The 24,801-nt window shown below is 41.1% G+C and overlaps 3 protein-coding genes across 7 annotated transcripts in view; all 3 read right to left on the bottom strand.

Moving 5' to 3' along the window:
- Window positions 1–150: 150 nt before the first annotated feature.
- klhl8 (kelch-like family member 8) lies at window positions 151–8,505 on the bottom strand. 2 transcript variants are annotated; one of them, XM_010740337.3, is made up of 12 exons: window positions 8,386–8,505; window positions 6,017–6,236; window positions 5,726–5,787; window positions 5,287–5,452; window positions 4,880–5,200; window positions 4,540–4,726; window positions 4,224–4,367; window positions 3,646–3,757; window positions 3,125–3,293; window positions 2,880–3,039; window positions 2,265–2,466; window positions 151–2,002 (listed from the first exon to the last, which is right to left on the bottom strand). In XM_010740337.3, the coding sequence occupies exons 2-12, from the start codon at window positions 6,212–6,214 to the stop codon at window positions 1,879–1,881; spliced, it is 1,845 nt and encodes a 614-aa protein (XP_010738639.1). In that variant the 5' UTR covers window positions 6,215–6,236; window positions 8,386–8,505; the 3' UTR covers window positions 151–1,878. The 2 variants fall into 2 exon arrangements, with proteins under 2 accessions (XP_010738639.1, XP_010738640.1); XM_010740338.3 differs by lacking the exon at window positions 8,386–8,505 and adding an exon at window positions 6,970–8,357.
- A 1,400-nt stretch (window positions 8,506–9,905) lies between these two features.
- Window positions 9,906–16,129, bottom strand: sdad1 (SDA1 domain containing 1). Its single transcript, XM_019253651.2, has 22 exons — window positions 15,923–16,129; window positions 15,709–15,813; window positions 15,527–15,625; window positions 15,302–15,412; window positions 14,538–14,609; window positions 14,341–14,441; window positions 14,193–14,250; window positions 14,019–14,093; window positions 13,783–13,884; window positions 13,621–13,690; window positions 13,431–13,534; window positions 12,790–12,847; window positions 12,650–12,708; window positions 12,485–12,561; window positions 12,258–12,355; window positions 12,081–12,157; window positions 11,596–11,725; window positions 11,405–11,496; window positions 11,127–11,317; window positions 10,659–10,743; window positions 10,191–10,352; window positions 9,906–10,087 (listed from the first exon to the last, which is right to left on the bottom strand). Exons 1-22 carry the CDS (start codon window positions 16,010–16,012, stop codon window positions 10,040–10,042), a joined length of 2,064 nt encoding a protein of 687 aa, XP_019109196.1. The 5' UTR covers window positions 16,013–16,129; the 3' UTR covers window positions 9,906–10,039.
- Window positions 16,130–17,175: 1,046 nt separating this feature from the next.
- The window catches only part of ptpn13 (protein tyrosine phosphatase non-receptor type 13), a 43,154-nt gene continuing 35,528 nt past the window's right edge, over window positions 17,176–24,801 (bottom strand). For all 4 annotated transcript variants that reach the window (XM_027282088.1, XM_027282089.1, XM_027282090.1 and 1 more), the window contains 21 exons: window positions 24,323–24,537; window positions 24,114–24,212; window positions 23,650–24,032; window positions 23,401–23,560; window positions 23,165–23,320; window positions 22,573–22,744; window positions 22,229–22,439; window positions 22,027–22,112; window positions 21,859–21,920; window positions 21,392–21,547; window positions 21,000–21,165; window positions 20,741–20,830; window positions 20,526–20,632; window positions 20,379–20,434; window positions 20,200–20,297; window positions 19,864–20,012; window positions 19,688–19,778; window positions 19,259–19,596; window positions 18,959–19,174; window positions 18,819–18,881; window positions 17,176–18,718 (listed from right to left, as the gene is read on the bottom strand). In XM_027282088.1, coding sequence (XP_027137889.1) covers window positions 18,641–18,718; window positions 18,819–18,881; window positions 18,959–19,174; window positions 19,259–19,596; window positions 19,688–19,778; window positions 19,864–20,012; window positions 20,200–20,297; window positions 20,379–20,434; window positions 20,526–20,632; window positions 20,741–20,830; window positions 21,000–21,165; window positions 21,392–21,547; window positions 21,859–21,920; window positions 22,027–22,112; window positions 22,229–22,439; window positions 22,573–22,744; window positions 23,165–23,320; window positions 23,401–23,560; window positions 23,650–24,032; window positions 24,114–24,212; window positions 24,323–24,537 — 3,152 coding nt within the window. In that variant the 3' untranslated portion in view covers window positions 17,176–18,640. The remainder of the gene's footprint in view (window positions 18,719–18,818; window positions 18,882–18,958; window positions 19,175–19,258; window positions 19,597–19,687; window positions 19,779–19,863; window positions 20,013–20,199; window positions 20,298–20,378; window positions 20,435–20,525; window positions 20,633–20,740; window positions 20,831–20,999; window positions 21,166–21,391; window positions 21,548–21,858; window positions 21,921–22,026; window positions 22,113–22,228; window positions 22,440–22,572; window positions 22,745–23,164; window positions 23,321–23,400; window positions 23,561–23,649; window positions 24,033–24,113; window positions 24,213–24,322; window positions 24,538–24,801) is intronic.

Below are 24,801 nucleotides of genomic sequence, written 5' to 3'. Positions count from 1 at the left end.
ATATTTAGTGCTGGTTATTGTTACAGAATACAAAGATGTTTTAAATAATAAAAGAAAGATATAAAGGTGCATTACCACAAACTTATTATTAGACTTAGGGTTTTTGTTTTAGACCCAGCCCTGACAAAAAAAAAAAGAATCCCACCAATGAACTTTACACATAACTTTATTGTACCAATTTATACCAATAACATGTAAATAAAAAGCAAAATATGGAAGCAGTCAAAAGGAGGAAGAACACAAAGTACAGTAAAGTTTACAAAAGACTCGGTGTCTGGCTCATTTACTAACAAAGTCGGGCAACAATATTGATCATATTTTGTTGATAATATGCATTAGTATTAATACCGGCAGGACACAAAGTGTGCAGTATGTATATTTCTAGTATAAACAGTATATAGCATTTGTGTTTTAAACTCTGTCAGCCTATTCTTAAAACTCTTGCCAGAAATTATTACATTTTTCTTAGAAACAGGCATGAATGTTAAATAAACATCTTCAAACATGAACAACATGAAATTCTCCATTGAGGACAAAAATATACTCAGACTTCACATCTATTCTAGGAAAATAGTGCACAGCAATGGATTAGATAGTCTAGTAAAGAAGAATACCAAAGATACACCTATCTTATTATACAAAATGTCCATATATTAAAATATAACGTAACCTTCTGCAGAGACGAACCTCGGCTGAATCTCACACACATCTGAAAGCACTCTGATTAGGATTTCTGACAGTCCAGCTATCGTCAAACACAAATCTCGAATTTGTAAATCTGTCCCGTTTGAACAGATTTCTATACAATAATGTGAAACTGAAGAAGAACTGGAGAGGCGCGTCATATTGCTCTGATCAGTCATCGACACTCAGGTTTATCGTCATCAAAACTCTCTGAGGTCGAGGTGAAGGTGACGACTCAGGATTCAGCAGGCGGTTGAACCACGCTCGTTTTGCGTTTTTTGGCACTTGCAGTGGTTAAAATTCCTCAGACCCGTCACCTCCTGACCAGTGACTGATTTGTCCCAGTTAGCCTTAAAATGATTGTTCAAACACGATTACAGGCAAATCCCTAAAAAAACTAGAACAGCCGGGATTACGATCCAGCTTACTGCAGCTGGAGCTGCTAATGGAATATTTCTGAAAAGCTCTTTTAAAAAGTCTAACGGATGCTTTCGCTTGGCATGAGATTGCAGAAATCTCGGAAATGTATTTGACATCTTAACATCATATTTCGGAGAGGCTGATGAGAATACTTGCATCTCGACTGCACACGCTGCACTGCAAACAAGGGGTTGAATCCAGTATGAGCACGTCTCTCTCTGGAAAATTGGAAACAACTGCAGAGCTAAAAAACAGAGACACTCTCTGAAATGATTTCATACTGGCCCATGATAAAAGTCCATGCTCATGTGCAGTTAATCTAGTAGTCCTGAACCAAAACTCATCTCTCAGTCTCAAGGCGATAGTATTAAATACAAGGCTCAGCTAATATTTTCCCTTAAAAAAAAAAGTCAAAACTATGGCAAGGCAGTCAAACAGAAGAAAATACAGTACAAAATACTACATCACTGATTGCAAATAACACCAGCAGGAGTCAAGAAACATCTTGAACGTGTCATTTTGTCAGAGAAGACTTCAGATTTGTCAGATGTGTACTTCAAGTCATTAAAAGCTCCTCCCTCAATCACTGTGTGCAAACTGAACCTCTGCCTGAACGTGTTTCAAGCTGATGTTGAGACAGTGGCGACAGTAAAAAAAGCTGCTGGGCGACGTCACTCTGTCGCTGTCTGTGTGCTTCGTGTCGTGTGCTTGTGCGGTGATCAGATCTGATGGTGACCTGGGCAGCCGGTCGCCTGGCATTAAAAGGGTTGGAGGTCACATGCAATTGGCCACGTTGCTGGAGCCCTGGCCGACGTCCCTTATCTGGCTGACGTGAGACGAACAGACAGCCACTCCTGCTCCGGCACGGCAGTGAGACACTGAACCCACCAGCTCCCATCTGAGCAGAAAACAGATAGAAATCACAAGATGAAGAAAAGATACAAGCAGAAAATCGACTGGACTTGTTGTCCGACATTACTGTCTTTCAGAGGCTGTAGTGGGCTAACGTTAGATCAAAGATACTGCTATTATATGAAGCTAGAAGATCTAAAGCATCCTTAGAGCAATAAAGGATATGCTACTATTTAAGTCATCCCAAATCCTGACCACAATAACTCAGAAACACATCACATCACAGAGTTCTCATCCCTCATCCTCACCTGTTCATTCGAGGCTCGAAAGCCTCCACTGTGTTCAGGTAGATGTTCCCGTTGTGACCCCCGACTGCGAACACTCTTCCCATCACAGTCGCCACGCCGACTCCACCGCGGGGGGTGGTCAGCTCGGACACGTACTCCCAGCGGTGCATTCGCGGGTCAAAGCGCTCGACCGAACTCAGAGGTGAATTGTCATCAAAACCACCTTTAGGAGAGATGAGACGAGGCGATTATTAAAAATGACAAGAAATGTAGGACACATGTAACACTCATGTTGTTTTGCGTAGGATTATGTTGTTGCTACTAGAGCGGACACAACACAGGAAGATTTTATGGATCCATACTAAGCTGCAGCTGCAGAAGTTGTAATGACACTTGAGTGACTCTTCAAATTCAAGTGGTACAATAAAAGTCTCATCCTTACACTCTGTAAATCAGTTACCTGATAGCTTTTACAAAACATGAACTTTTGTCTTTCCTGATTCAAACATTTGTGTATAAAATTGTAGGGTGTGTATGTAACAGGCATGTGACCTGGGTGTATCAAAAAAAGGAGTCTGCAAGCGTTGTCGGTTACAGTCAGGAGCTTACTGTACTGCTTATATTAATTCCTCTCACCAACTACATAGAGGCAGCCGTTGAGTTTGCTGACTCCATTTCCAGCCCGACGCTGGCCCATTTCGCTGACCTCCGCCCACTTGTTGAGGTGTGGGTTGAAGCGCTCCACACTGGACAGCGACGCCACGCCGTCGTTGCCTCCCACCGCGTACACAAAACTCTGGCAAAGGAGATGTGGATTAAAGCCGTGAAGTCCAGAGTAGCTGTCGTTTATCAGTCACAACTACAGTCTTCTGCAGTCTTACCCCCAGTGCTACAGATCCCACTCCTCCTCTGGGGGTGTTCATCGGAGCCACAGCGCTCCAGCAGTCGCTTTCGATGTCGTAGCGCTCCACGTCGTTGAAGCAGGAGTTGTCATCCAGACCTCCGATAGCATAGATAGGACCACCGAGAGCTGCCAGGGCTATGCCCCTCCTGAGAAACACACACGTGTTTGAAGTAAGATTTACGTACTACTTACCTCTGCTAGTATAGTAAATACAGCAGATCAAAATAAATGCATGTTGTGCATACATGCAGCGGCTGAAAAAAGGAATTTCAGGATATTTTTCAAATGATTTCAGCAGATTTTGATGCCATGGCCACTCAGCATTGTGATCTCACTCTTTCAACAGCAAAAGTGGAGCTAGCAGTAAAAGAGTGTTAAGGCTGAAAATTACAATAACACAGGGATGTAACTAGTGGATAAAGCCATTTTTTGTGCGAAGCTTGCCAAAGTGGAGAAGGAAAGTAGCATTTTTTTCAGTATATTACAGTGACAGTGTACCTCTTGGTGTTCATGGAGGCTTTCATCATCCACTTGTTGGTGAGAGGGTCAAACATCTCCATGTTGCCTAAATGTTCGTTGCCATCGTGGCCCCCGACAGCGTAAACTTTACCTGAAGAAATCAAACAGAAATCTTTACGATCATGTGACCTGGGCAGTGATTACAATCTGTCTTCAGTTAGATTCAGGTACACACTGTGTTGACTTTCTAAATGATCTTATCATAGCTTACACATTGGGTTATTGTATTTGAGTTGAATGTGTAAAAACATACATTCTGCTGTCAGCTTATGGAAAGAATAAAAAACCCTCTGTGTATAATGCAGCACCACAAAGTGCAGTCGTAAAGTTGATTAAACATTTACATAATATTTGAAATAGATTTCAACAAAAGCTGAACATTATAACCTTCACAAAGGTACAATTTATTGTATTACACTGCATTATTTTTAGCCAGGTGCACCCAATAAACTGGCAACTGAGTGTATAATAGATCATAATGTCTCGCTGTGCTCCAAACTTTCCCAGCTGCCCTGTCTCTTACTATCTGTAGCGTTATGATGTATAAGTCCTCTTACCGCCTACGGATATCACACCCACGTGACGGCGTCTGCTGTTCATTTCAGGGCCAAAGAACCAGCTGTTCTTTGTGATGGAGTAGCACTCGATGCTGCGAAATGGGTCACCAGAACCCCCCCGGCCACCCACGCAGAACAAAACCCCTGAAGAAGTGGTTGGGAAGAACAAAAGAGTGAGTGGCAGAGTGACAGAGCACAGGACCTCAGGATAAACACCCAGAATGGCACTTCATGAATGTAGCAGTATAGGATGAAGTTAATGTTACTACAGTGCCATGACAACAGTTACAGGTTCAAAGCTGTATACAAGTACTACCTGCAGTGTGTTTCCGCTGTATTGTACGGACTGAATACTCAAAGTCCAGCACCACCTTGTTGCTGAGGTGCAGGTGGTAGTTCCTGGCTTCATCCATCAGGTCACGACAACTCAGGTTACCTTTGATCATCTCGTCTTTAGCCACAGTTCCAGTCAGGAACTCGACAGGGAGCAGGGGGAGGCGCACCTGAAGGAGAGACCAGAACGCACATTGTAGTGTTGTAAAGGTGATTACATAAAGCTGTGAACATGAAGTATATGTAACATTAATTGTACATGTAGCTACACCTTCAGGAAATCAGTAAAATAGCTCATAAAGTCTAACTACGCATCCTCTAACCTGAGACATGATCTGGTCCAGCCAGGCCTCGTGGTGCTGCGGGTTTGCTTTCAGCCACTTCACCGCCGCATTGTACACCTGTGTCTCCGAGTGGATGTTGAGGTCGCTGGAGGACAATAAAGTGCGCAAGTGCTGGGGGGACACGCATGTAAAGTCCTCGCACTCCACTACCTCGGTGAAGTGTTCGCAGGCGTAGCGGTCGGCCATGTCCATCAGATCCACGCGATTGTGGCTCTCGGCGAAAGTGCGAACCGCCAGGCAGTTGGTGGGGTGAAAGTGGGCCTTCATGTACTCGCAGCAGGCTCGCGCCACCAACTCCACCTGACAGATTCAGGCAATGACGAGACAATTTTTAGAGAGAGGACAAAAATGCCTGCACGCCGTGTTGACTGATTGTGTTTCTTTACCTGAAGGATGCAGGCAGCATAAAGCAGTGGTTGGACATTGTCTACAGTTAATGTGAGCTTGGAGGAGTAGGCGAAATGCACCAAGTCCTGGATGGCATCACCATCAAAGTCCTTGATCTCTATTAGTTCCTGTTTAGCCTCAGACATCTCGGACAGGAACATGGCCCTGAGGGAAGAAAGAGCACCAAAATATTAATGTTTTGCCTTAAAGTTTTCTAAAGACTACTCCAGTGGCTGGTGCTTAACTTTTGTATCTTAAATCAGTGAAAAAAGTTTGTCTAGTATTTAATATTTGGCTTTAAGAAAACTCAGCTATAGACCAACAGGCTCCACTAAATCATCAAGGCGATTAAGTGTCCGCTAAGTAGGTTTGTGTACTGAAAATTGTTATTGTAGGTCAAGATTAAGACAAAATATAAAAGGAAATAATGGAACGTACCTGAAGTAAGGGATCACACAAGCCAGCACTAGCTTGTGACATGGTATCAACCTACTGCCAACCTACAAAAAAAGACAAACACAAAACACATGACACGCTGTCTACATGCAGTATTAATAAGCTTGTGTGCTGTGATCTTGGCAGCTAATTAGTATTTGGAAATAAATAAAACAACCAATTTAGATGAATTATATAGAATATGAAATATTCTTCATAAAAGCTTAACTGTGACACTACTTGAAACATAAACAAAGATCAGATGAAATCTCTCTCTCCATTCGAGTGACCTGCCTTCAGCGTGACGTCGCAGAGCTCTCCGACTTCGTAGAAATGCCTGAGGGAGTTATGGAAGTCCTTCCAAGCCTCGTGAGCCTCAAAGACAAAGGACCCATCAGGTTCACAGTCTGCTTTCGAGGCCCTGTTTCCAGGTCGCTTCTCCTTGGACTTCAGCTGCTTGGCATGGTCTGGCACCACATCCCCGGGTGCCATAGCTGGCTACAGGAAACAACACCTACGAGACAGACGAGAGAGTTTGAAAGACTGATTACAATAATGATCGGCTTCATTTCAGTCATGAGAACTGTGACCCACAATACTTTTGTCACTGATGCTGAATTGATTAGTTGATGAATTGATAAAAACAACAGAAAATTAAACAGCAACATTAGTGTTTGATTCATAAATCTAGTTTTTTTTAAGTAAAAATGACAAACATTATCTGGTTCCGGCATCTCAAACATGAAGATTTTCTCAGTTTTATATCGTTTTAGTCTTGATATTGTTGGCTTGTGACTGTTGGGCACAAAAACAAGAATTTTTAAGAACTTGTGATTGACATTTTTCACCATTTTAGAAACTAATAACTGAGAAAACACATTTATTGTTAGCTGCAGCCCTGCTCAACCCAATGCAGTAATTGAGAAAGGCTGTAAACAATAGTAGATAACATAATAATCATGATAGTAAGCATGCCAACACTGGCAGTGGCATGATGTGGGAGTACCTTTAAGTCTGAAACAGAAACAGAACGTAAATAACCGTCTACAGGCTTCAATGGAGGAAACAGAAGAGAAATTCGTGGTGGGGGACGTTGCCTGCCAGCTGAACAAGTTAAGTCAGTATTCCTCTTGTTTTAGTGTCACTTCCCCTTTACTCATTCAGCAGATACTACGCCAAATGTAAAAAAAAAAGACAAGCAGCTAACAAACCACAAACAAAACAATCAAACCCATAAAAATTCATACCTATTGCTGAATCTGATGAAAAACCTCCACGGCTCGGCTGTCACAGAGAAACTGAGAGTAGAAAAGCCAGAGGGCAGAGCTCCACCCACACCTTACAGATGAAGCTCTGTCTCTCTTTTAAGCTGAGTCCCTCACTCTGAATAGACTCAGTGTGTCGCCCCCTCATCACTAGTCCTCTCAGCTATAAGAGCAGAAACATCAAGTCCCATCATACGTGCAAAGTGATCAAAGGCTCTCCCCACTTCTGTTTCTACTTTGGCTTTATCTCGTGCGGGGACTTTGTATCCATTTAATTCAAAAGACTCAGCTCTCACGGCCTTACGATGATAACATGTTGGATTATTTATGAGGGAGCGAGATAGTCAATAATTTAAACGACACGACAGATGTATTGCTCAACTCCACTCCAGTATCAGTTTTTAAATCCACGTCCTGTCTCCCACTGTGCGACCAGCATATCACATGATATCCAAATGGTGCACAAAGACGCTCCACGGTAACAGCTCCCTGCCACCTTTTAAAGAGGTTTAGGATGTAAACAAACAAAAAAAAAGGGAACTAAATGTCAAGGATACTAGTGGATATCCAGTCAGCTGGGATCTATTTGATCTTCATCCAGTCATTGTATGTCTTCTGATCACATGTGCACCTCTTGATCATTCCTATCTATCAAATCCTTTGTTTAATCACATCAACATGAGCAGACTGTAGCACCCAGTAACATCTATGTATGTAGTGGAAGCTTCTTGCTACTTAAAAGAAGTATATCTTGCACAAGTCCTATTCCTACTATGTACCAAACATTTCATTCATTCAAAAGTGTGCAGGCCACTTTCAGAATATAACCTACAACAAGGTGAGCCATGTACATACAGATACATGCAGCTACAAGATGATACCTGGAGGAGATGTAAAGGATGCAAACGAGTCAAGCTCCAGCCAGCTGTTTAATGTAAGCGACCAGATGTCATTTAAAAATCATATTTGACTCGTGTATGTGGCAGCTCGGTCAGTGCAAAGTATCATAACAGTGAAATGTGTAACATCAAACACACGTCAACAGTTTGAGGAGATGAGCTCAGGTTATCGGTCATCAAGAAGGGCAAACGGATGGTTATGATAGTCCATATTGCCGCGTTTTAATATAATATGTGTAGCGTTAAGCCACAGAGAGGTTTATCTCTTTGAATGGATCAAATGTTGTGAAGATACGACACTTAAAAAAACACAAACATGAGCGTTAGCTCGTCGCTAACAGCAACTAGCATCCGCGCGAGAGCTAACGTTAGCAGGCAGCAGGCAGCGGAAATGATTTAACGGAGATTTTAACGAAAGTACTCAAACATAATGTCACACGGCGGCGTCAAACACTGCGCAGTCGTTCAGTCTAGAGTCAGAAATGTTCAATTTAGATACCTCATGTCGCAGCGAGAATTAAAATGCCGGCTTCATTGAGTGGAATGTTTGGCATTAGCACGTTTGTTGTGATTCCAGGTGCTTCATGGGTAGTGTAGTTTTACAGGCGACACCTGGACAACAGCTGAGTGATTAAATGCTGCTCATCAGAAGCTCCCCCCGTGCAAATTAAGCTTGAATATAACATGTGCAGACAGTAATGTCAAGAAGAGTCTAGGCAACTTACTTACTATGTTTGTCTCCAATTCAAAGCAAAAATAAATAAATAAATGATCAACAAACACCTGTCCCTGCTCTCAGAGTGTCAGTGTGAAAGTTGATTTACACAGCACATCATCATTTCACTGTAACTTTAGTTTTTTTGTTGTTCTGAAACATCCACATAAAGAGTTGTTACAATTTCTGTGAAAAACATAGTTACAACAAACACTTTCCTTAATTCGTGACTACATTTGAGATTATGTTGAGTTAACTTCTGCTTCACTGTTCCTGTAACCAACAAAAAAAAAGGCACTAAACTAGAGAGTGATGTGCAAAGTAAGGAAATGTTAGAGTGTAATTACAACTGTTATATAACTATATTGGCCAATTAAATCTTTTCAAAAAATTATACATTAACAACGCCTTCGCACTGCCATTGACTTCTATTTATCAGTGCAGCGTCTGCATATTTTTACTGTACGCCTAACACCCAACAGAAGTTATTGAAAACAGATTTTATAAACTGGTCAAGAAGGCCAGCTCTGTCCCGGACTGACCACTAGACTCCAATAAGGAAGTATAGGAGAGGCTCCTGCATGACACTGTGGGGCCTTAAAGCAGTCCTTCAGCAACAGACTGCTACTGCCACCATGTATGAAGGAGCACTACCAGCTGCAGACTCTAACACCAACATATATTATTATTCATGTATGAATAATTTCTTATTAACCTTGTGTATACGAGCTGCTGTGACAAGTGAGGCTGTGTTGTGATCATTAAACTCTATCTTATGTTAAAATTCTCACATATATTAAAAACTAGTATGTTCATAAAATAGTGTTGGTGAGGTCCAGGCCCATAGACATAAAACAGAGATTCCTGAAATATCACAATTTGCTACCATCACAATGGCAGTGTTCAAATCTTAAAAATAATGTATTTTATAATTTTTCTTGAATGGGATCAGAGCAGCATGAAAATAATTTCAAAAGTATAAAGTTTTACACTCTGTTAGAACCTCTTGTCAATATTAATGTTTTTTTTGTTTTAATAACTAAAGCTGTTTTATGTGATACCTGTGAGGAGTGTATTCTCAGATATTGTGTCTATTAAACTTTAGAAAGAGAAACTAAAAGTGTCCAAATAATACCCAGAATATTAAACTTTAAATACAGAGATATAACATTTACTTTAAATTTAAAAACCGACCAATGAGAAGCCATTTGTCAGGTGGAAGGAATCAGTCAGCTTTTGTGGACGGGAGTGTAAACAGACCAAAATATAACAATGACACCCAGAAGAAAAGACAGAATCCTTCACACAATTATCAAAGATTGTTTATTTCAGAACTATGGAAATGTATACAATTCATTATCTGGAAATAATACATTAATAAACTGTTTTACAGGCAACTCGAATAAAGAACGACATTATTCGTCAAAGATCGAAAAGGCTACTTGTAATGCTTCTTCCTCTTCAGCAGTGCGTCCCGTAGAGCAATCTGGACAAGAAAAGCAGAATACAATACTGTCAGTTGAAATGCAAAGAAAAATCTATTTATCCACGATCAAATACCAGAGCTCGTTCTGACAGGTGTGACTTACCTGTTTCTCTCTGAAGGAGCGTTTGCCTTTCGTTCTGACGTTCTGACTGTGTCTCATCATCATGAAGTTCTTTGTCTTCCTCTTCTCCTTGTTGCTGGTGCTGGCGTGTGGGTTCAACTTGGTCTTCTTCCTGACAAACTCCTTCCGGTCAGTCCGTCCTGCCTAGAAAAATCAAACGCATTGTCAAAGCTCAAGTGACTAGTGGACAGAAAATTTTAAAAACTATAGTATAATCAAAAACGCTGAAAGACATGATCTGCTTACAGCTTCATAAATGTAAATATTTCTTAAGTCTTGGATCATAGTAAAATGAAACAGAAATTTTTATAGTCCAAACGGGACTAATCGAGAAAATAATTAGCAAGCTAAAAGATAACGGAATTAACTGTTAGTTACAGACCTACAAAATATACAAACAAAATAACTAAGAATAATTCAAATCATCTGTCAGTTAGTGTAAGGTTTTACCATTGCTGTTGCCAGGCGCGTTTCTTTGTCTGCTTTTGGTTTCTTATGCAGTTTCTCAATATTCCTCAAGGTCAGCAGCTCCCCTCTGAAAGATTTGGAAAAAAATTAAATAAGAAAAAAAAACTCATGATTGTTAGAATGTTTTTCTATCTTAATATAGGATGTAGCCTTTCTATAAACCATGCAACCTATGACCTTTAGGATATAGATATGTCATGGCATAATCTTAGGAAAGCATATTCTCTGTTCATTCCTATCGCATGTAAGGATGGATCCAAGCTTGTTTTAAAGTTCCTTGAACTTCAGATCTTGGACACCTGGAATCTCTTCCTTGACGCATCGGCTACAAAAACCCATCATTACAATGATCACCTATATTTATCTACATACAGTGATTACTGTGTTCCACAAAGACAGATTCGTCTTTGCAGACGATGGAATGGGTCTAGGTAGAAAAAGCTTTCTAACCTGCTGTCGCCCTCGTCATCACTGTCCACAGTCTTCCTCTTCTGGCCCTTGCCCGGTACAGCGTTGACCTCCTTGGCAATCTGAGCCATACGGATCTTCTTGAAGTCATCTTGAGTGAGGAGTCTGCTGCCGCTGACCGCCGCCGCTATGGCTTTTCTCTCCTCGATGGGTATACTCTGAAGCTTCTCCGCCTTACACAAAACACACACGACTCTTCGGTTAAAACAACACGTAATTAACCAACAGTGGTTTAACGAGATGTCTAGTTTCAAACTTACCACTTCTCCTGTGTCTTCATCGGACGAGTGGTGAACATCCACCCACTCCCCATCTTCATCATCATCACTGATACTAGCACTCTCCCAGCCATCTGTTGTACAATGTGAAAAATATGCACAAGCGCTGTATGAAACTGGATTCTGTTTGACAGATAAATCTGCATCTACTCAATAATACTACAACTGCTCACCTTCATCCTCCTTTCCCTCTTTGTTCTCCACATCCACCTCCAGGACTTCAGCTCCAGGGATATAGTCTTTAGCCTCCAGCTCTCCGTAGTCTTTAATCTTGGCCTCTGATGACGCCTCCGTGGGTCTCCCCTGGATAACAAGAGGCAGGATTTACAGTTACCTACTGTCTAACATACATAGCAAAGTAAAGCTCTATTTGTGAACATAGTGAACTTAACTTCTGTTTATTTGTGCTTCTGTAACTGCAACATAATTTATTATTAAGACCCCATTCTAGATCAAACTCTCAGGCATACAGGCCCATATAAAAGAAAAAAAACTGAGGGATAACTAACTGTGACTCATTTTAAAAGGATAATGCTCCTACAACATTACTCATTATATATCATAAGATGTGTCTTTTTTTCTGCTGCAGTATACTATTCAAACTACACTCACTGTTTTTGACTCTTTTTTAGTTTTCAGAAGTGTTTCATCGACTCACCCTGTCTCTCTTTTGCAACATCTGTGGATTAAGGTTCCTGAACAGCTGGATCAGTCCTCTGGCAGACATCATCACATCTAAAAGGGGAAAAATACAGACAAAAATAAGTCATTGTGTGAGAGAGCCTCCTTTAATTGGCACATAGAATAGAGAGAAGAAAAACAGGCAGTCACTCACTCTTGTCTTTGTGGATCTTGTACTGAGCGAGGTCCTGCAGCAAGTCTTCATTGATGGCGAGGGGGCAGCGGGCTGCCACTTCCTTGATGGCATTGATACTTGAATACGAAAGGGACAAATGTACTTTGATAGTGTGCAGTAAAACTTTACGTTCTATATGGATTTGTATATTTGGTGGCAACATTTTTAAAAACAGAAACCAGTAAGCCGACGAGGCTGCGACTTACCCCACAGTCATGACCTCCCCGGAGTTTCTATCTGTCACAAAGTTGTTCGCGATGGTCATGATTACAGGTTCGATGACCTGCACGGGTGGAAATATATGAAAGCTGTTAGACTGCTGCAAGTTCACGTGTTGACTGACAGATTTAAACGTGCAGATCTGAACGTACCTCCGGTGGGACGAGTTGATGGGAAGCCTGGGCAGCACACAGGAGAATCTTTGTCACTTCTAAAAAGACAATGGTTTGATTAAAACATCTCCTAAACAGAGGTCAGACAACTTTCATTGACTTAATTATGAGTTACTTACCTCTTTGATGGGGCTGTAAAAACCTCTGGACGAAGGGATAAAAATTGAAGAGGAACAGCTGAAAAAGAACAGAACATTTTTCATACTTAATATTTTCAGTAAGAATTATATTATTGACTAGTACTACCCGTAAAAAATGCTCATTCTGCACATTGGCTATCATTAATTAATGCTCCCACATCAATATCTGGTAGAAATAAGACAACAGGTGTAATTCCAGCACACACACAAACACACAACATGATGTGGACATATTTTTCAGAATATATTCACTCTCCTTTTAGGTCCGTTTTTGGTCTCTACCAACCCCTGAAGGACATATTGGTCTCTTTAGCTGCTCCTTTTTTTACCAGCTAGTTGCTAATTGTGGTTATCGGCTGTTTGGTGTTGGGCACAAAAACAATTACAAGTGACTCCTTTCATATAAAAGTAGTGAAATAAACTATTGTACTGTAAAATATTGATCATAGCCACTTCAAATACCTTGAGGTAATCATAGCTCATTTCATAAGATTATTATTAAAAAGCTGCGCTGTATAAAAGCAACAACTAATATTATGAATAACCTACTGTAGTAGTTTTCGCTGGTCTTCTTCTAGTAATCTAACAGGGTGTGTATAAACTAGCCGCACATCACTTACCTCATGGATTCCAACCAGTCTGGATATGAGCTCCATCATCATGATCTTCACCTCGAAGCGCTCTTTAGAGTCTTCCAACTGCTTCAGGAGTTTCTCTGAGAAATCTTAATAATAAAATAGAGATATTTGACGGTTTAGAGATCTACAAATCGTAGCACACAGTCATTGCAGAGGTGACAGGCGAGCCTACCTTGAGGATCGTGAATTAGGTGAATAGCAGAGAAATTGAAGACTTCTGCTTTCCTCTTATTCTTGTGTTTCTGTCCAAAAAGTGAAAACAATGAACTCAATTCATCTGAACACAAACGTAACAACATGAGTCGTGCCTCTGTAGTTGTTACAGCAGCAGTACCTTGAGGACTTTCATCATCTTTTCCAGCTTCTTCTTGTTTTTGGTGGTTTTCTTGCCAGTGGCGTATTTCACTTTAATGTCTCGGGCTGTAGGTCCCTCTGCCTGAAATAAAAGACTGATTCTTAACAAATCTAAACCACATTTGTACGTCTCATATATGCATCATACAAACAAAATCACTCCTAATAGAGAAAGTATCATTTTTTCTCTAACTACTTTATATGTTTGGTACTCGCCTCTGATTCTGAGTCGCTGTCATTTTTCTCATCTTCATCTTTGCCCAGAAAGAATTTCAGACCTGCAACAAGGACCTGACAGGAGGAGAGGCAGGTGAGGATGTGCAGGGCTGCCACTCATACAATATAAATAATAATAAACAAAGCATTGTTTTCAACATGAAAAACACTTACCTTTGTCACCTTGGAGAAGCATGCTGTTGTAATGACATTAACTGTTTTGGCATCATTCCTGTGACACGAATAAAAAAAAAAAATCATGTCAAAGAAATATTTTTAAGAATTAAGAGCTTTACAAGTTGCAGCTCAAAGTAAAACCCACCAGATGTTCCTTTTGTAAAGCTCCGTCATCACATCTAAAGAGATCTTTGCTGCGATGGGGTTACTGTCCCTCAGCATGGTGTACATGAAGTTCTGTAACGTCTGGAACACACAACAACAGGACAACACAGCGAGTGAGTGATGTGAAACAAAGTCAAACGCGGCGAGTGCGTAACACATGCGAGTATGTGTACTTACCGTGTTGACCTTGTTGTTTTTGTGCTTGGCGTTGATGTTTTTGATGTCTGTTACGATGTGTGTGTACAGTGTCTGTGGAGAGAGAAAGGCAAACGTTATGTGAATGTACTTCTGGATGGGGAAACAAAATGAGAAAGTTAATTAAACACGTGAACAAAACTGAAACAAAATGAGAAAGTTAATTAAACACGTGAACAAAACTACCCTCTCTTCTTAGTTGCAATAAAACACTAAAAATATCCTTCCTATGCAAAAATCTATTGAAATAATGACAAATTGAACACTATCCAATGGGGCGGCAGTAGCTCAGTCCATAGGGACTTGGCTTGGGAACCAGAGGGTGGCCGGTTCAAGTCCCACATGGACCAAATATGGAAGGCGGACTGGTAGCTGGACACTGCTGAGGTGCCCTTAAGCAAGGCACCGATCCGCCCCAACTGCTCGCTGGGCGTTTCTCATCACTCCACCATCTCTCTCCAAAAAAATTGCATGTTTATGCCTTGTACTGCATGTGTGTATCTGGGTTAAAATGCATGTGAATAAAAATAGAATGTAAAAAGAATTTCCCCGTTAATAAAGTATATCTTCATCTTCAATGACTACAAGGAGACCTAGACACAGAACCAGCCTCAGGATCCCGGTGGAGGTGCTGGAATATGTTACTGTCGAACGCCCAGCTAAACCTGCTGCCACCGCAACTCAACCCCAGATAAGCGGAAGAAAACAAACAGATGGATAGACGGACTACGTGTGAGTGTGCCAACCTTTCTGAGGAGTTTGTCGTGACATCGCAGCAGCTCGAAGAAGAGCTCCAGGAGACCGGAGGGGTCGATCAGATCTTTATTCCTGAGAAGAATGAGCGCTTTGCAGAAGGTCTGACACAAACAACAAACAGGAAAATCACGTCAGCGCTAAGAGACAACAACAACAACAACAACTCCTGTGTTTACAAGCCTGAATGATTATTTAACATGGACGGATGATCTCACCATTCTCAGGTCTGGCTCCAGGACTGTGTGGTGACTCAGTAACAACTCAGACAGCTCTTGTGGAAAGGTGGACAGGTGCTGCAGGTAGCAGTGACCAACCTTGGAGGAACAAGGAGAGCTTAAGTACAAACAACTCATAGATGACAGGTGAGTATTACACAGAAACACACACGGTGCAATACCTGAGCAAGAAACATGACGAGCTCTGCCAGCTCCTTGTTCGGCTTGTCGGGCTGCAGTCTGAAGATCTGCACATTGGACTGATAGTGTCGGTACTGCTGCAGAAACTGGAGGCACAACAACAACAACAACACTGTTGATCCAGCACACTGACAGCTCTCCTGTGTCTACACGTACACACAACAAGCTGAAGCCATGCTGGCTAACAACACTCACCTCCTCCACGTAGGACTGTGGATCTCTCTTGATGAGGTTCTGCAGCTGCGGCAGATTGTTCGGCAGCTTGTTACTTTGTCGCCCGGACATGATTTCAAATTATTTTTTTAAGACTCGATCGAGAGAAAAAATGATCCAGCAAGATTTTTTTTTTACACGGGAAGCGTGGCCAACATGCAGGCTGCCATTTAACCAGCAGCGGAAAGCTCAGACGTCACATCCGCCGACGTCTCAAACTGCTTTTCTTAAAGGAGACGTGTTATTATTAATTTAAACTTAATAACTTTTACACACGTTTAACTAATCTACATTGATTTTATTTTATTTATTTATTTTTTAACTTACCTTCTTAGTTCATGTTATATTGGACCCAGCACTCGTATTGTGAAGTTATTTATCTTGTAAAATGTGATTAAATGTTGAAATTCACACTTCTTGTTTATTTCTCATTATCTCTCACAATAGAGCACACAGTGTGTCTTTTCACTGAGATGTCATTCAGGTTCAGTGGAGAAGATCAATCACAGTTTAGTTGCATTACAATAATAAATGCTGGGAGCATTTTGGTTGCCCAGTGCAATGTTTTCTTTCATCAGATCAAATTTTATTTGTATAGCCCAAAGTCACAAGGTACATTTGCCTCGGAGGGCTTTACAACCTGTACAGGGAGTGACACCCTCTGTCCTTAGACCCTCGGTTCGAGTGAGGAAAAACCTGCCCACAAAAAACCCTTTCATGTGAGGCTCCTGCTGAAACCTGGCTTTATAAAAAAAGAATAACTTTGTAACAATTGCTCGTACCATTAAGCAAAAAGTTTGAATTTATGGAGTTCAAGAATTTGAAAGAATGGAGAAAAAGGGGCTAAAGGTTTTGTTTTTGATATTACAGCTGTCAAGAAGTCAACAATCATTTAAACTGCACTGTTTTATAGTTCTCATTAACAAAACCAGCTGTCAAAAAGTGAGGCATGGAAAAGTTTTCCAGTCAAATAATTTATAAAACCTTCATCAAACCCTCCTTTGTGTCATGATATGACATCATGAGCACTCTCTATTATGTGGTGGCTGTGTGCACATGAATTTACTGAATGAATTTTAACTGGTCAGATATTATCAAATATAACACCATTTGTCTTTAGATATTCTGTTTCATCTTTTAACTTACAAAATATTTTTAGTCATTAATTTAGTTAAAACCAGGACAGTGAACTGTCTCAAATCAGGCCTGCAAAGAAAAATGTCTTCCCAACAACATTGAGCAATATGAGCTTTATTTTGTTTCAAAGGGCAACTGAACAGCCAGTCAGGCCCAAAAAACTATCATTAAAGATTTTTGGACACATGGCAATGTTACCACAATTAATTTACAGTGATATGATAATGAATTCTGTCACCACATGGTGGCGAAACTGGTATCAGACAACCTATCCGTGCAGCAATGCCTCTCCTGCTTTCTGTGAACGTCTTTGTAGAAACTGACATTGTTTCATCTGATAGTTCAGGGGTGTTCGTTCATTTAAGAGATGTATGCGAGTACAAATAGGGAAAAGACAGTAACATGAGCACCTGCAAAAAAAAAAAAGTGTTCCAATGAAACAGCCAAGCAAAATAAAAAACAGAAACAAATACGAATTCTCCAATGTTCAATCTTTGTACAGACTCACTGAATCATTTTTGAGGCCAGTTTTGTGATTTTCTGACATTACAGTCAAAGATGTTTGATCACTGGGTTTACAGGTTAACACTAATATAATGCATATCATCACGTAGCTCACGTTAACACTTCCCCGACAGCCTCAGCATATTATGTAACATTATAAGATTAATTTTTGCAAAGCTGTGCAGTAACTTCTATGCTAGTAACTTGTATATGAAGTCATTTTCAAGTCATCAACCCTTTTGTGGTACACACGTTGTAGCTTCTCTCCCTCAAACTTTTCAGTGGTTTTGTTAGTTAGCAAGCTTTGAAAAGCTGGATTAAATTAATGTTTCTTTAGATGAAGTTTGGAATGTGATGGCAGCCTTCTTACACAGCGTCAATGCGAATAAGAAGGCTGACAAAGTTTGTCGTTTAAAAAAAAACAAAACATGAAAAGGCAAAACGCACTAAAATGACAAAATCAAGGGACATATTTCTGATTTTGTTTTTTAAAAAATGGAACGTTCCGCTACGTAACATTTAAAATGTATCCAGTTTAATTTTCAGGAGATGAATATGTACACTTTTAATTTCATCATTTACCCTCAGGCAGTGAGCAATTACTGTATAATAGATTTACAAAGCAAATACTGACATAGTATTCTGTCAAGGCATGTTCCAGCATTAAAATAGGATTCAAAATACACAAGTACAATTTTGTTCCACATAAAATATGAAATCATTGATCACTTTCATAATTATTTTAGAATACCCAAGAAAAAAAACAACAAAAAAACACAAGTGTTCTCTTGTAGGTGACGATAAGAAATACAATCAGCAGTTCTCATATATGCATCGAAAGGGAGTAGCAGCCAAAGAGAGAGAACTGAAAAAGCAAACATAAAAATATAGACTTCTTTAAAGGATTTACTCTCAAGGAACTGAATATTTTAAGGCATTTTAAAAACATGTAGTGTAATTTGGCAACTTTCTGCCTGTGTCAACTCTCCTCCATTTTTGTTTCGCTTGTCCTGTGAAACAGTCACCCAACCTCTACATGACGACGATATGTGATTTCTACTATCCTGAGATGTTTTCTTCAGCTTGAAGGCATCTGAGAACATAAAGGATCACTTGATAGCAGAAAATATATTGGTCCTGTGAGGAAAAATAGAAAAATGTGTGAGTAAAACAAGAACCAAAGAAGGTGTCAGATCAAAACAATTAAGATTGAAGCTACTTAGTACTAAAAACTCACCTCTGTCTGGACCATTCCCTGTCTCTGAAGTCTCATGTTCCTTACGACATCTGAAATATCAAACTACAAAAAGAAGGTTTATTAGATCGTGATCATTGTAAACAAAAAAACAAATACAATATATAAGATCGGAAACTTACATCAGCATCTTTACTGATGAGACCCAGAACCACATCTATACAGATGAGGGTCCCTGATCGACCAATGCCTGCACTGCAGTGTGTGATAATAGGCCCGGATCGATGAACGTGCCTCATGTAGGAAATAAATGTGAGCAGCTGCTCTGGTTGTGAGGGCGTTCCGTGGTCGGGCCATCCCGTATAGTTCAGATGAGTCACACGTTGTATTTCATTGGTCTGGGGAGGAAGAAGGACTCTTGTGTTAATGTGTCTATAAACAGTATAGATCATCATTAAATCATCATAAAAAAATGAACTAACCTGGACATCTTTGACCTCGATGAGTCGGATGACAAAGTTGTCAAGATACTGGTCTTTGATCAGCGTGATCTGTAACCTGTCGTCCACCATCTCTGCTGTCCTTGGTGTGTCTGGCCAGTACCGTTGACATTTCACTTTCCCTCCCTCTACTTCCTGGGTCATCATGGCGATCACGTTAGACTTCTGCTCCCAGACCATTTGCCAAAAGTCACCCAGAGTGGTGGGTAAGGGACCCTGACACGCGATGTACATATAGTTCTCATCTTTTACTGACATCTTGATGAAGTTGGCATTGATGTAGCCGCCGTCTTTGCCCAGCACCACTCGAGTTGTGTCAACTAGAAGAGACGCGTACATAAAAATCCTTCAAGTTTTCCTTCTGTTATGATATAAAAAAAATTGGGCCAACAAATGTGTGACTTTTCTTACAGGGGACAATATTCTTGTAGCGATTCTTCTTCTTGTTCTCCTTCGTCTGACCTATTAAACAGTCATCCAGAGGTTGGAGATTCTGAAGATTCTGCCAGGAAAGAAAAGAGATGTTCATACGAATGTACTGATTTGTAAAGAATTCACAGTCATTGAAATTAAAAGAAGAGTCTCACTTCAAACTCCTGCAGCGGGACCTTCTGCTCTAGAAGCCCCCTCATCATGCGGACCACAGTGTTGAGCTTTGGTCCCGTGTACTGGCCATCAGGGACCACTTTGACGAGCGGCAAAGAGGTCAGCTCATCCTCCGTGATGATCGGCCCATCTGGAAGAAAAGGCAACAAAACAGTTAAACACTGACACCAAGAAGGAAAACGCGGACTGTCTTGGACTGCTGAACACATACTGGAATTTAGATCTAATCTGCCCCCCGAACCCCAATTGGAAACTACTCTTTTACATAATTTGGACATAAAGAATGAGTAAAATTTCAAATCCAAAGTCAGACTTACCATCTCTCGATTTGGAGTTCATGTTTTCGATAGGTAGCTCATCACTTCCCCATGTGATTTCATCTTCCTCTGGCTGTCCAGCACTCATTTGTAGATAGCTGTTTATTCAAAAACATCAATTGTGAGATGTGGAAAGAGAGATGTGAAAAAATTCACCGTCCTTAAATTTCAAATCTTACTTTTCGTTCCTCGGATCGTCGACACTCTCCTCTTGCCATTCCACTTTCCGGGAGCTCTATTATTAAACAAACATAAACCAAAAAATCAGATATAACACTCATATGGTTCCATGTTTTATCAAGTCTGATGTTAGATTTGATTTGTACCTCAGGGGAGTCTTCAGGTAAAGAAGAACCATCACAGTCCGTATCCTCTGAGAGCTCTGCACTGTGCTCCGTCTCTCTTTTCTGTTCTAGTGGACCATCGTCATAGTCTGTGAAACATGGAGAGATGTAGTCCAGTTTGTGAAGGTAACAAATGTATTATTTGATTAAGAAATTAAAGAGATTTTCAGTATGTTTTCTAGCCTGTTTCTTATTACCTATTGGTGGTATTTCAGGGAAACCGCCAGATTTCAGCTCATCATGCAGAGTACTCAGTTTAGTCTTCGCTCCACTGTCCTCACTCAGATCTAAAAACGACATGAAGTAGAGTGCAGAGACAAAAAATCATGTTATTACGAAACTAATGATACTAGTCACTGTTTTAAAGAGAAAATCATTAAAACAAGAAAAAAGAAACTATCAAACAAAACCTGATTAAAATGTAGAGAAATCCCATATTGTGTGTCGCTGACTGACCTGTGTTTCCATTGCATTTGTCAGAGTTGATGGGCAGATAGGCCAGGTACGTGTTTGGGTTCTGGTCTGGTGGTCTGGACACTACAAGATGTACCAGGCCTTTAGCTTTACGGATGGTGGTGACAGCTTTAGTGTGGGATACACCTGTCATTAGTTCTTCATTTACCTACAAGAAAAAGATGGACGCAATTTAAATACTTGAGAAAGGACTGTGTATTAAAGTTAGATTAATACAAAAATCACAATATACAAATACATGTGAGCCACAAAAACAAAGGATACACATGTAATAGCAGATTAACATTTTGTAATATTTTTTAAGTTCATAGTGTGGGCACAAATACATTTATTAATACGACCTTAAGCTCTGAGCAGCAAACAAAATCACTCACTTTCAGCAGCCTGTCTCCCACTTGCAGTTGTCCTGAGGACTCGGCTATTCCTCCAGGTGTGACAGACTTTACAAAGATCCCCCTCTCCCCTCCAATCACAGAGAAACCCAGACCTCCTGAGTGCGGCTTCTCCAGATCCAGCTTTATGATCTCTTCCTGCGTATACAAACATTTCATCATCATCGATTTGTGATTGAAAATTTAATCACACGGACTAAACTGTTTTCTGGAACAGTAGCTATTAACTTTAACGAATGTAATCAGACTTCAGCTTCACAGCAACAGTCAAGCTTTTGATTGTAGCAGTGAAAATGTTATTGTAAGAATATTTGTACAAAATGTATTCATCTTGGTCATCACTGTAACCATTTTTCCATTAACGCATGAACATTTTTCTTGAAAGATAATAAAAGCAACATAAGAAGTTTCACTCATCTATGGAATATAGAAAATAAAGAAAATATTACCTCTAAAGGACAAAGTGCTGCAAGACACTCTGTATCTGTTGGATCTTCTCCTTTAAGAAACCCTTAAACAAGAGAGAAAGCAATTGTTTTTAAAAATGCAATTATATACAAAATAATAGAAATCGTAAAAAGATTTTACAGGTGACACCTTTAAGATGTACAACATACCATTCATGCTGGATGAAACCTTGGGACTAATGTTGTTGTTAAGAAAAGAGACACTTTTCTGCCCAGGAGACACAGGTTTTCCATCCCTGGGAGAAAATAAAGTTACTGAAATGATGCCACGTGAAGTATCTCGAGCTAAAAATAACCCTTTGTAGATAAAAGAGCAACACCAACTCGAAACAGACATTCTTTGTTAGTCTACCTAGTGGCCTTGAGAGTGAGGTCATGGAGGGAGAACTCCAACAGTCTGGTGCTTTCACTGAGGGTCAGGTCCTGGGTGGGAGCACCATTGATGTAGTGGATTAGATCAAGTGGCTTCAGACTGCCCTCCGAAAAGGCCATTGAATCTGGCAGGATGTCTTTCACAAATAAGACACCATATACACTGTCACCACCGCCGTCCAGTACCAAACCTGGTGAGACAACAAAGAGCAAAACAACAGACTTGAATGACTTATTTCTGCCTTGAGCCTGCAGGACCTCTGAACACAGCACATACAGATGTGCCAGGGATGTTCGGTTTTGTTAATGAGAGCTGTTTCTTACCCAGTGGTTCTTGACTGCCCTTAAAACAAATGTCAGGCAGCAGGTGGGCTTCTATGGGGGGCTTGGGAGCCTCAAGGACCCTCCCGACAACCAAGTCAACCACACGGGGGGCAGCACGCACAAGATTAACCACCTCGGTATGGCCCATGTTACTCACATCTGTGTTGTTCACCTAGAGACAGAAAATAAAATAAATGGATTTAAAATGAATAGTTTGGCAATTTCGAAAACTTTGTTGTGGCGAGTTAGACGAGGAGATCACTATATGCAGATGATTAGCTTAGCTTAGCATAAAGACTGGAAGCAGGGGTGAACAGTTAGCCTGGCTCTGTCCAGAGTAAAAACAGACAGACAGTGACAGACAAGCCGTTTCCCCCTGCTTCCAGTCTTTATGGAAGCTAAGCTAATCAGCTTCTGGCTCTGGCTCTATAGTTCATGCACAGACATCAGAGCAGCATTGATCTTGTTATCCAACTCATGGTAAGAAAGAGAAAAAAACCTATTTATCAAAATCGTTGAGAAGCAGTACTAATGCACCAACAGTGTAGGCTGAAACGTACTGTAGAGTAAGGGATTAGGGATGAATATGTACCATAATCATTCGGTCTCCAGGCCTGAGCCTTCCATCTCCTTTGGCTGGATCCTGGACGATGTCATGGATGTAGCATCCGTGATCATTACCTTTGGTGAGGGTGAAGCCCAGGCTGCCCTTTTCTGACTTCACCAAGGAGACCTTTAGCTCGACTTCCTAACAGCAGAGATGCATCACAGTTATGATTTAGACTTGGGAACTTTTTATCTTTAGAACTCTCTTCCCTCAGTCCTTACCGGGACAAATTCCTCCATGTCCTGTCCATTGCCCGACAAGGTGAGGTTTAACGGCAGAGGCAGTGGAGGAGGCAGTGGATCAGGGCTTGGAGCAGTGGGGGAGGACACCATAGGCAGAGGGGATGACTCCAGATCAGCCGTCACTGGGGATGAAGGACACCTGTCCAAACAACAACAAAGACAATATGAGATATCAAAGATTAGAATTAATGCAGTTTTATGACCATTATTTTAACACTGATCAGGTACCTCTTGCTGAGGTCAGATCTTGTCATTGACAGGTTTGGGGAGTAGAAGGCTGAGTGGGTGGTGTTGTCCAGCTGACCGGTGCCATCGTAGCGACCCAGTGCCAGGTTGCTGCTGGGGGTGTGGTAGACACTCCGATCCCATGTTTGCCTGCTGTGCTCCGCAGCGCTCGGGCTGAAGGCTTCTTCCACCTCTTCATCTCCATCAGTGCTGTCACTGTAGCTGTTGTGTCGGCCGGGGGTTTTGAGCAGCAGCCTCTCCAGGGCCTCCTCCACGGCACCCTGACTCCTTTTGCTTTGTGTACCCGGAGGTGAGGTTGTCCTGCTGTAGCTCAGGCTGGACTCTGCCTGGGTCACGGGTTCTTTTCGGGGTGATGACATCGGTGTCTGGGAAGACATATATTTAAATTAAGTTCTAAGTACTAAGTGTAGGGAAAGGGGCAAAAGAGCAACTATTAAGTGACTCACCAAAGCTGAAGCATCCATTTCAGGAAGAACCCCATGCTCAGGTCTACAGAGAAGCAAGGTTACCTCCTGTCCTGTTCCTCGCAAAGCTGAAATCACCTCCTGTGTAAATAAATAGACACACAAGTCAAAATAAATTATGCTTTTAAACTTTACCATCTTCCAGCTTGATTTCCAGGCGTGACCCCAGCAGGGAGAGATACTCTACTTACATGTTGTGAGAGTCCTTTCAAAGAGGTTTGATTGACCCGCATGATGACGTCGCCCACGTTGATGCGACCGCTCTCAGCAGCAGGTTGGCCGGGAAACAGCTTTTTAACCCTCACCATGCTGGAGCCATGGGGTTCGTCTGGGATGTTTTCCTCTCGACTAAAACTGAAGCCCAGCCCTGATGTGTTCTTCAGCAGGCGCACGTCAAACACGTTATCTGGGGAGGACAAAGACATGCATGTAGTGAACTGGACGCTCTTTATTTGCTAAATGTGATGTCCAGGTGTACCCTGCCTCTCGGCCAACAGATATAATGCTGACCCTGTATGGTGGTAACGTAATCTGAGATGAAATACACGTCCATGGAGGATTGACTATTACAGATAGTACAACATAACTATTCAGGAAGGCTTCCATAGGGGGCAGAGCAGCACCTGTTTGAGCTCAAGATAGATTTTGATGTCAGAATATGGGAAACTCA

The sequence above is a fragment of the Larimichthys crocea genome, chromosome IX (genome assembly GCF_000972845.2).
Source record: "Larimichthys crocea isolate SSNF chromosome IX, L_crocea_2.0, whole genome shotgun sequence".
NCBI lineage: Eukaryota > Metazoa > Chordata > Actinopteri > Sciaenidae > Larimichthys > Larimichthys crocea.
Note: the sequence above shows the minus strand (reverse complement) of the source record. Positions and strands in the feature narration are given on the sequence as shown.

What these genes read in the sequence shown, in the direction of transcription:
- klhl8 (XM_010740337.3), bottom strand. Translation starts at nt 6,214, where the DNA reads ATGGCACCCGGGGATGTGGTGCCAGACCATGCCAAGCAGCTGAAGTCC. An exon ending in TGTGTGATCCCTTACTTCAG is followed by an intron (nt 5,453 to 5,725) that starts GTACGTTCCATT and finishes TTCTTCCCTCAG; the next exon opens with GGCCATGTTCCTGTCCGAGA. An exon ending in TGGGATCTGTAGCACTGGGG is followed by an intron (nt 3,040 to 3,124) that starts GTAAGACTGCAG and finishes CTCCTTTGCCAG; the next exon opens with AGTTTTGTGTACGCGGTGGG.
- sdad1 (XM_019253651.2), bottom strand. Translation starts at nt 16,012, where the DNA reads ATGTCCGGGCGACAAAGTAACAAGCTGCCGAACAATCTGCCGCAGCTG. An exon ending in ACAGCGACTCAGAATCAGAG is followed by an intron (nt 13,885 to 14,018) that starts GCGAGTACCAAA and finishes CTTTTATTTCAG; the next exon opens with GCAGAGGGACCTACAGCCCG. An exon ending in CGCGCCTGGCAACAGCAATG is followed by an intron (nt 10,353 to 10,658) that starts GTAAAACCTTAC and finishes TGATTTTTCTAG; the next exon opens with GCAGGACGGACTGACCGGAA.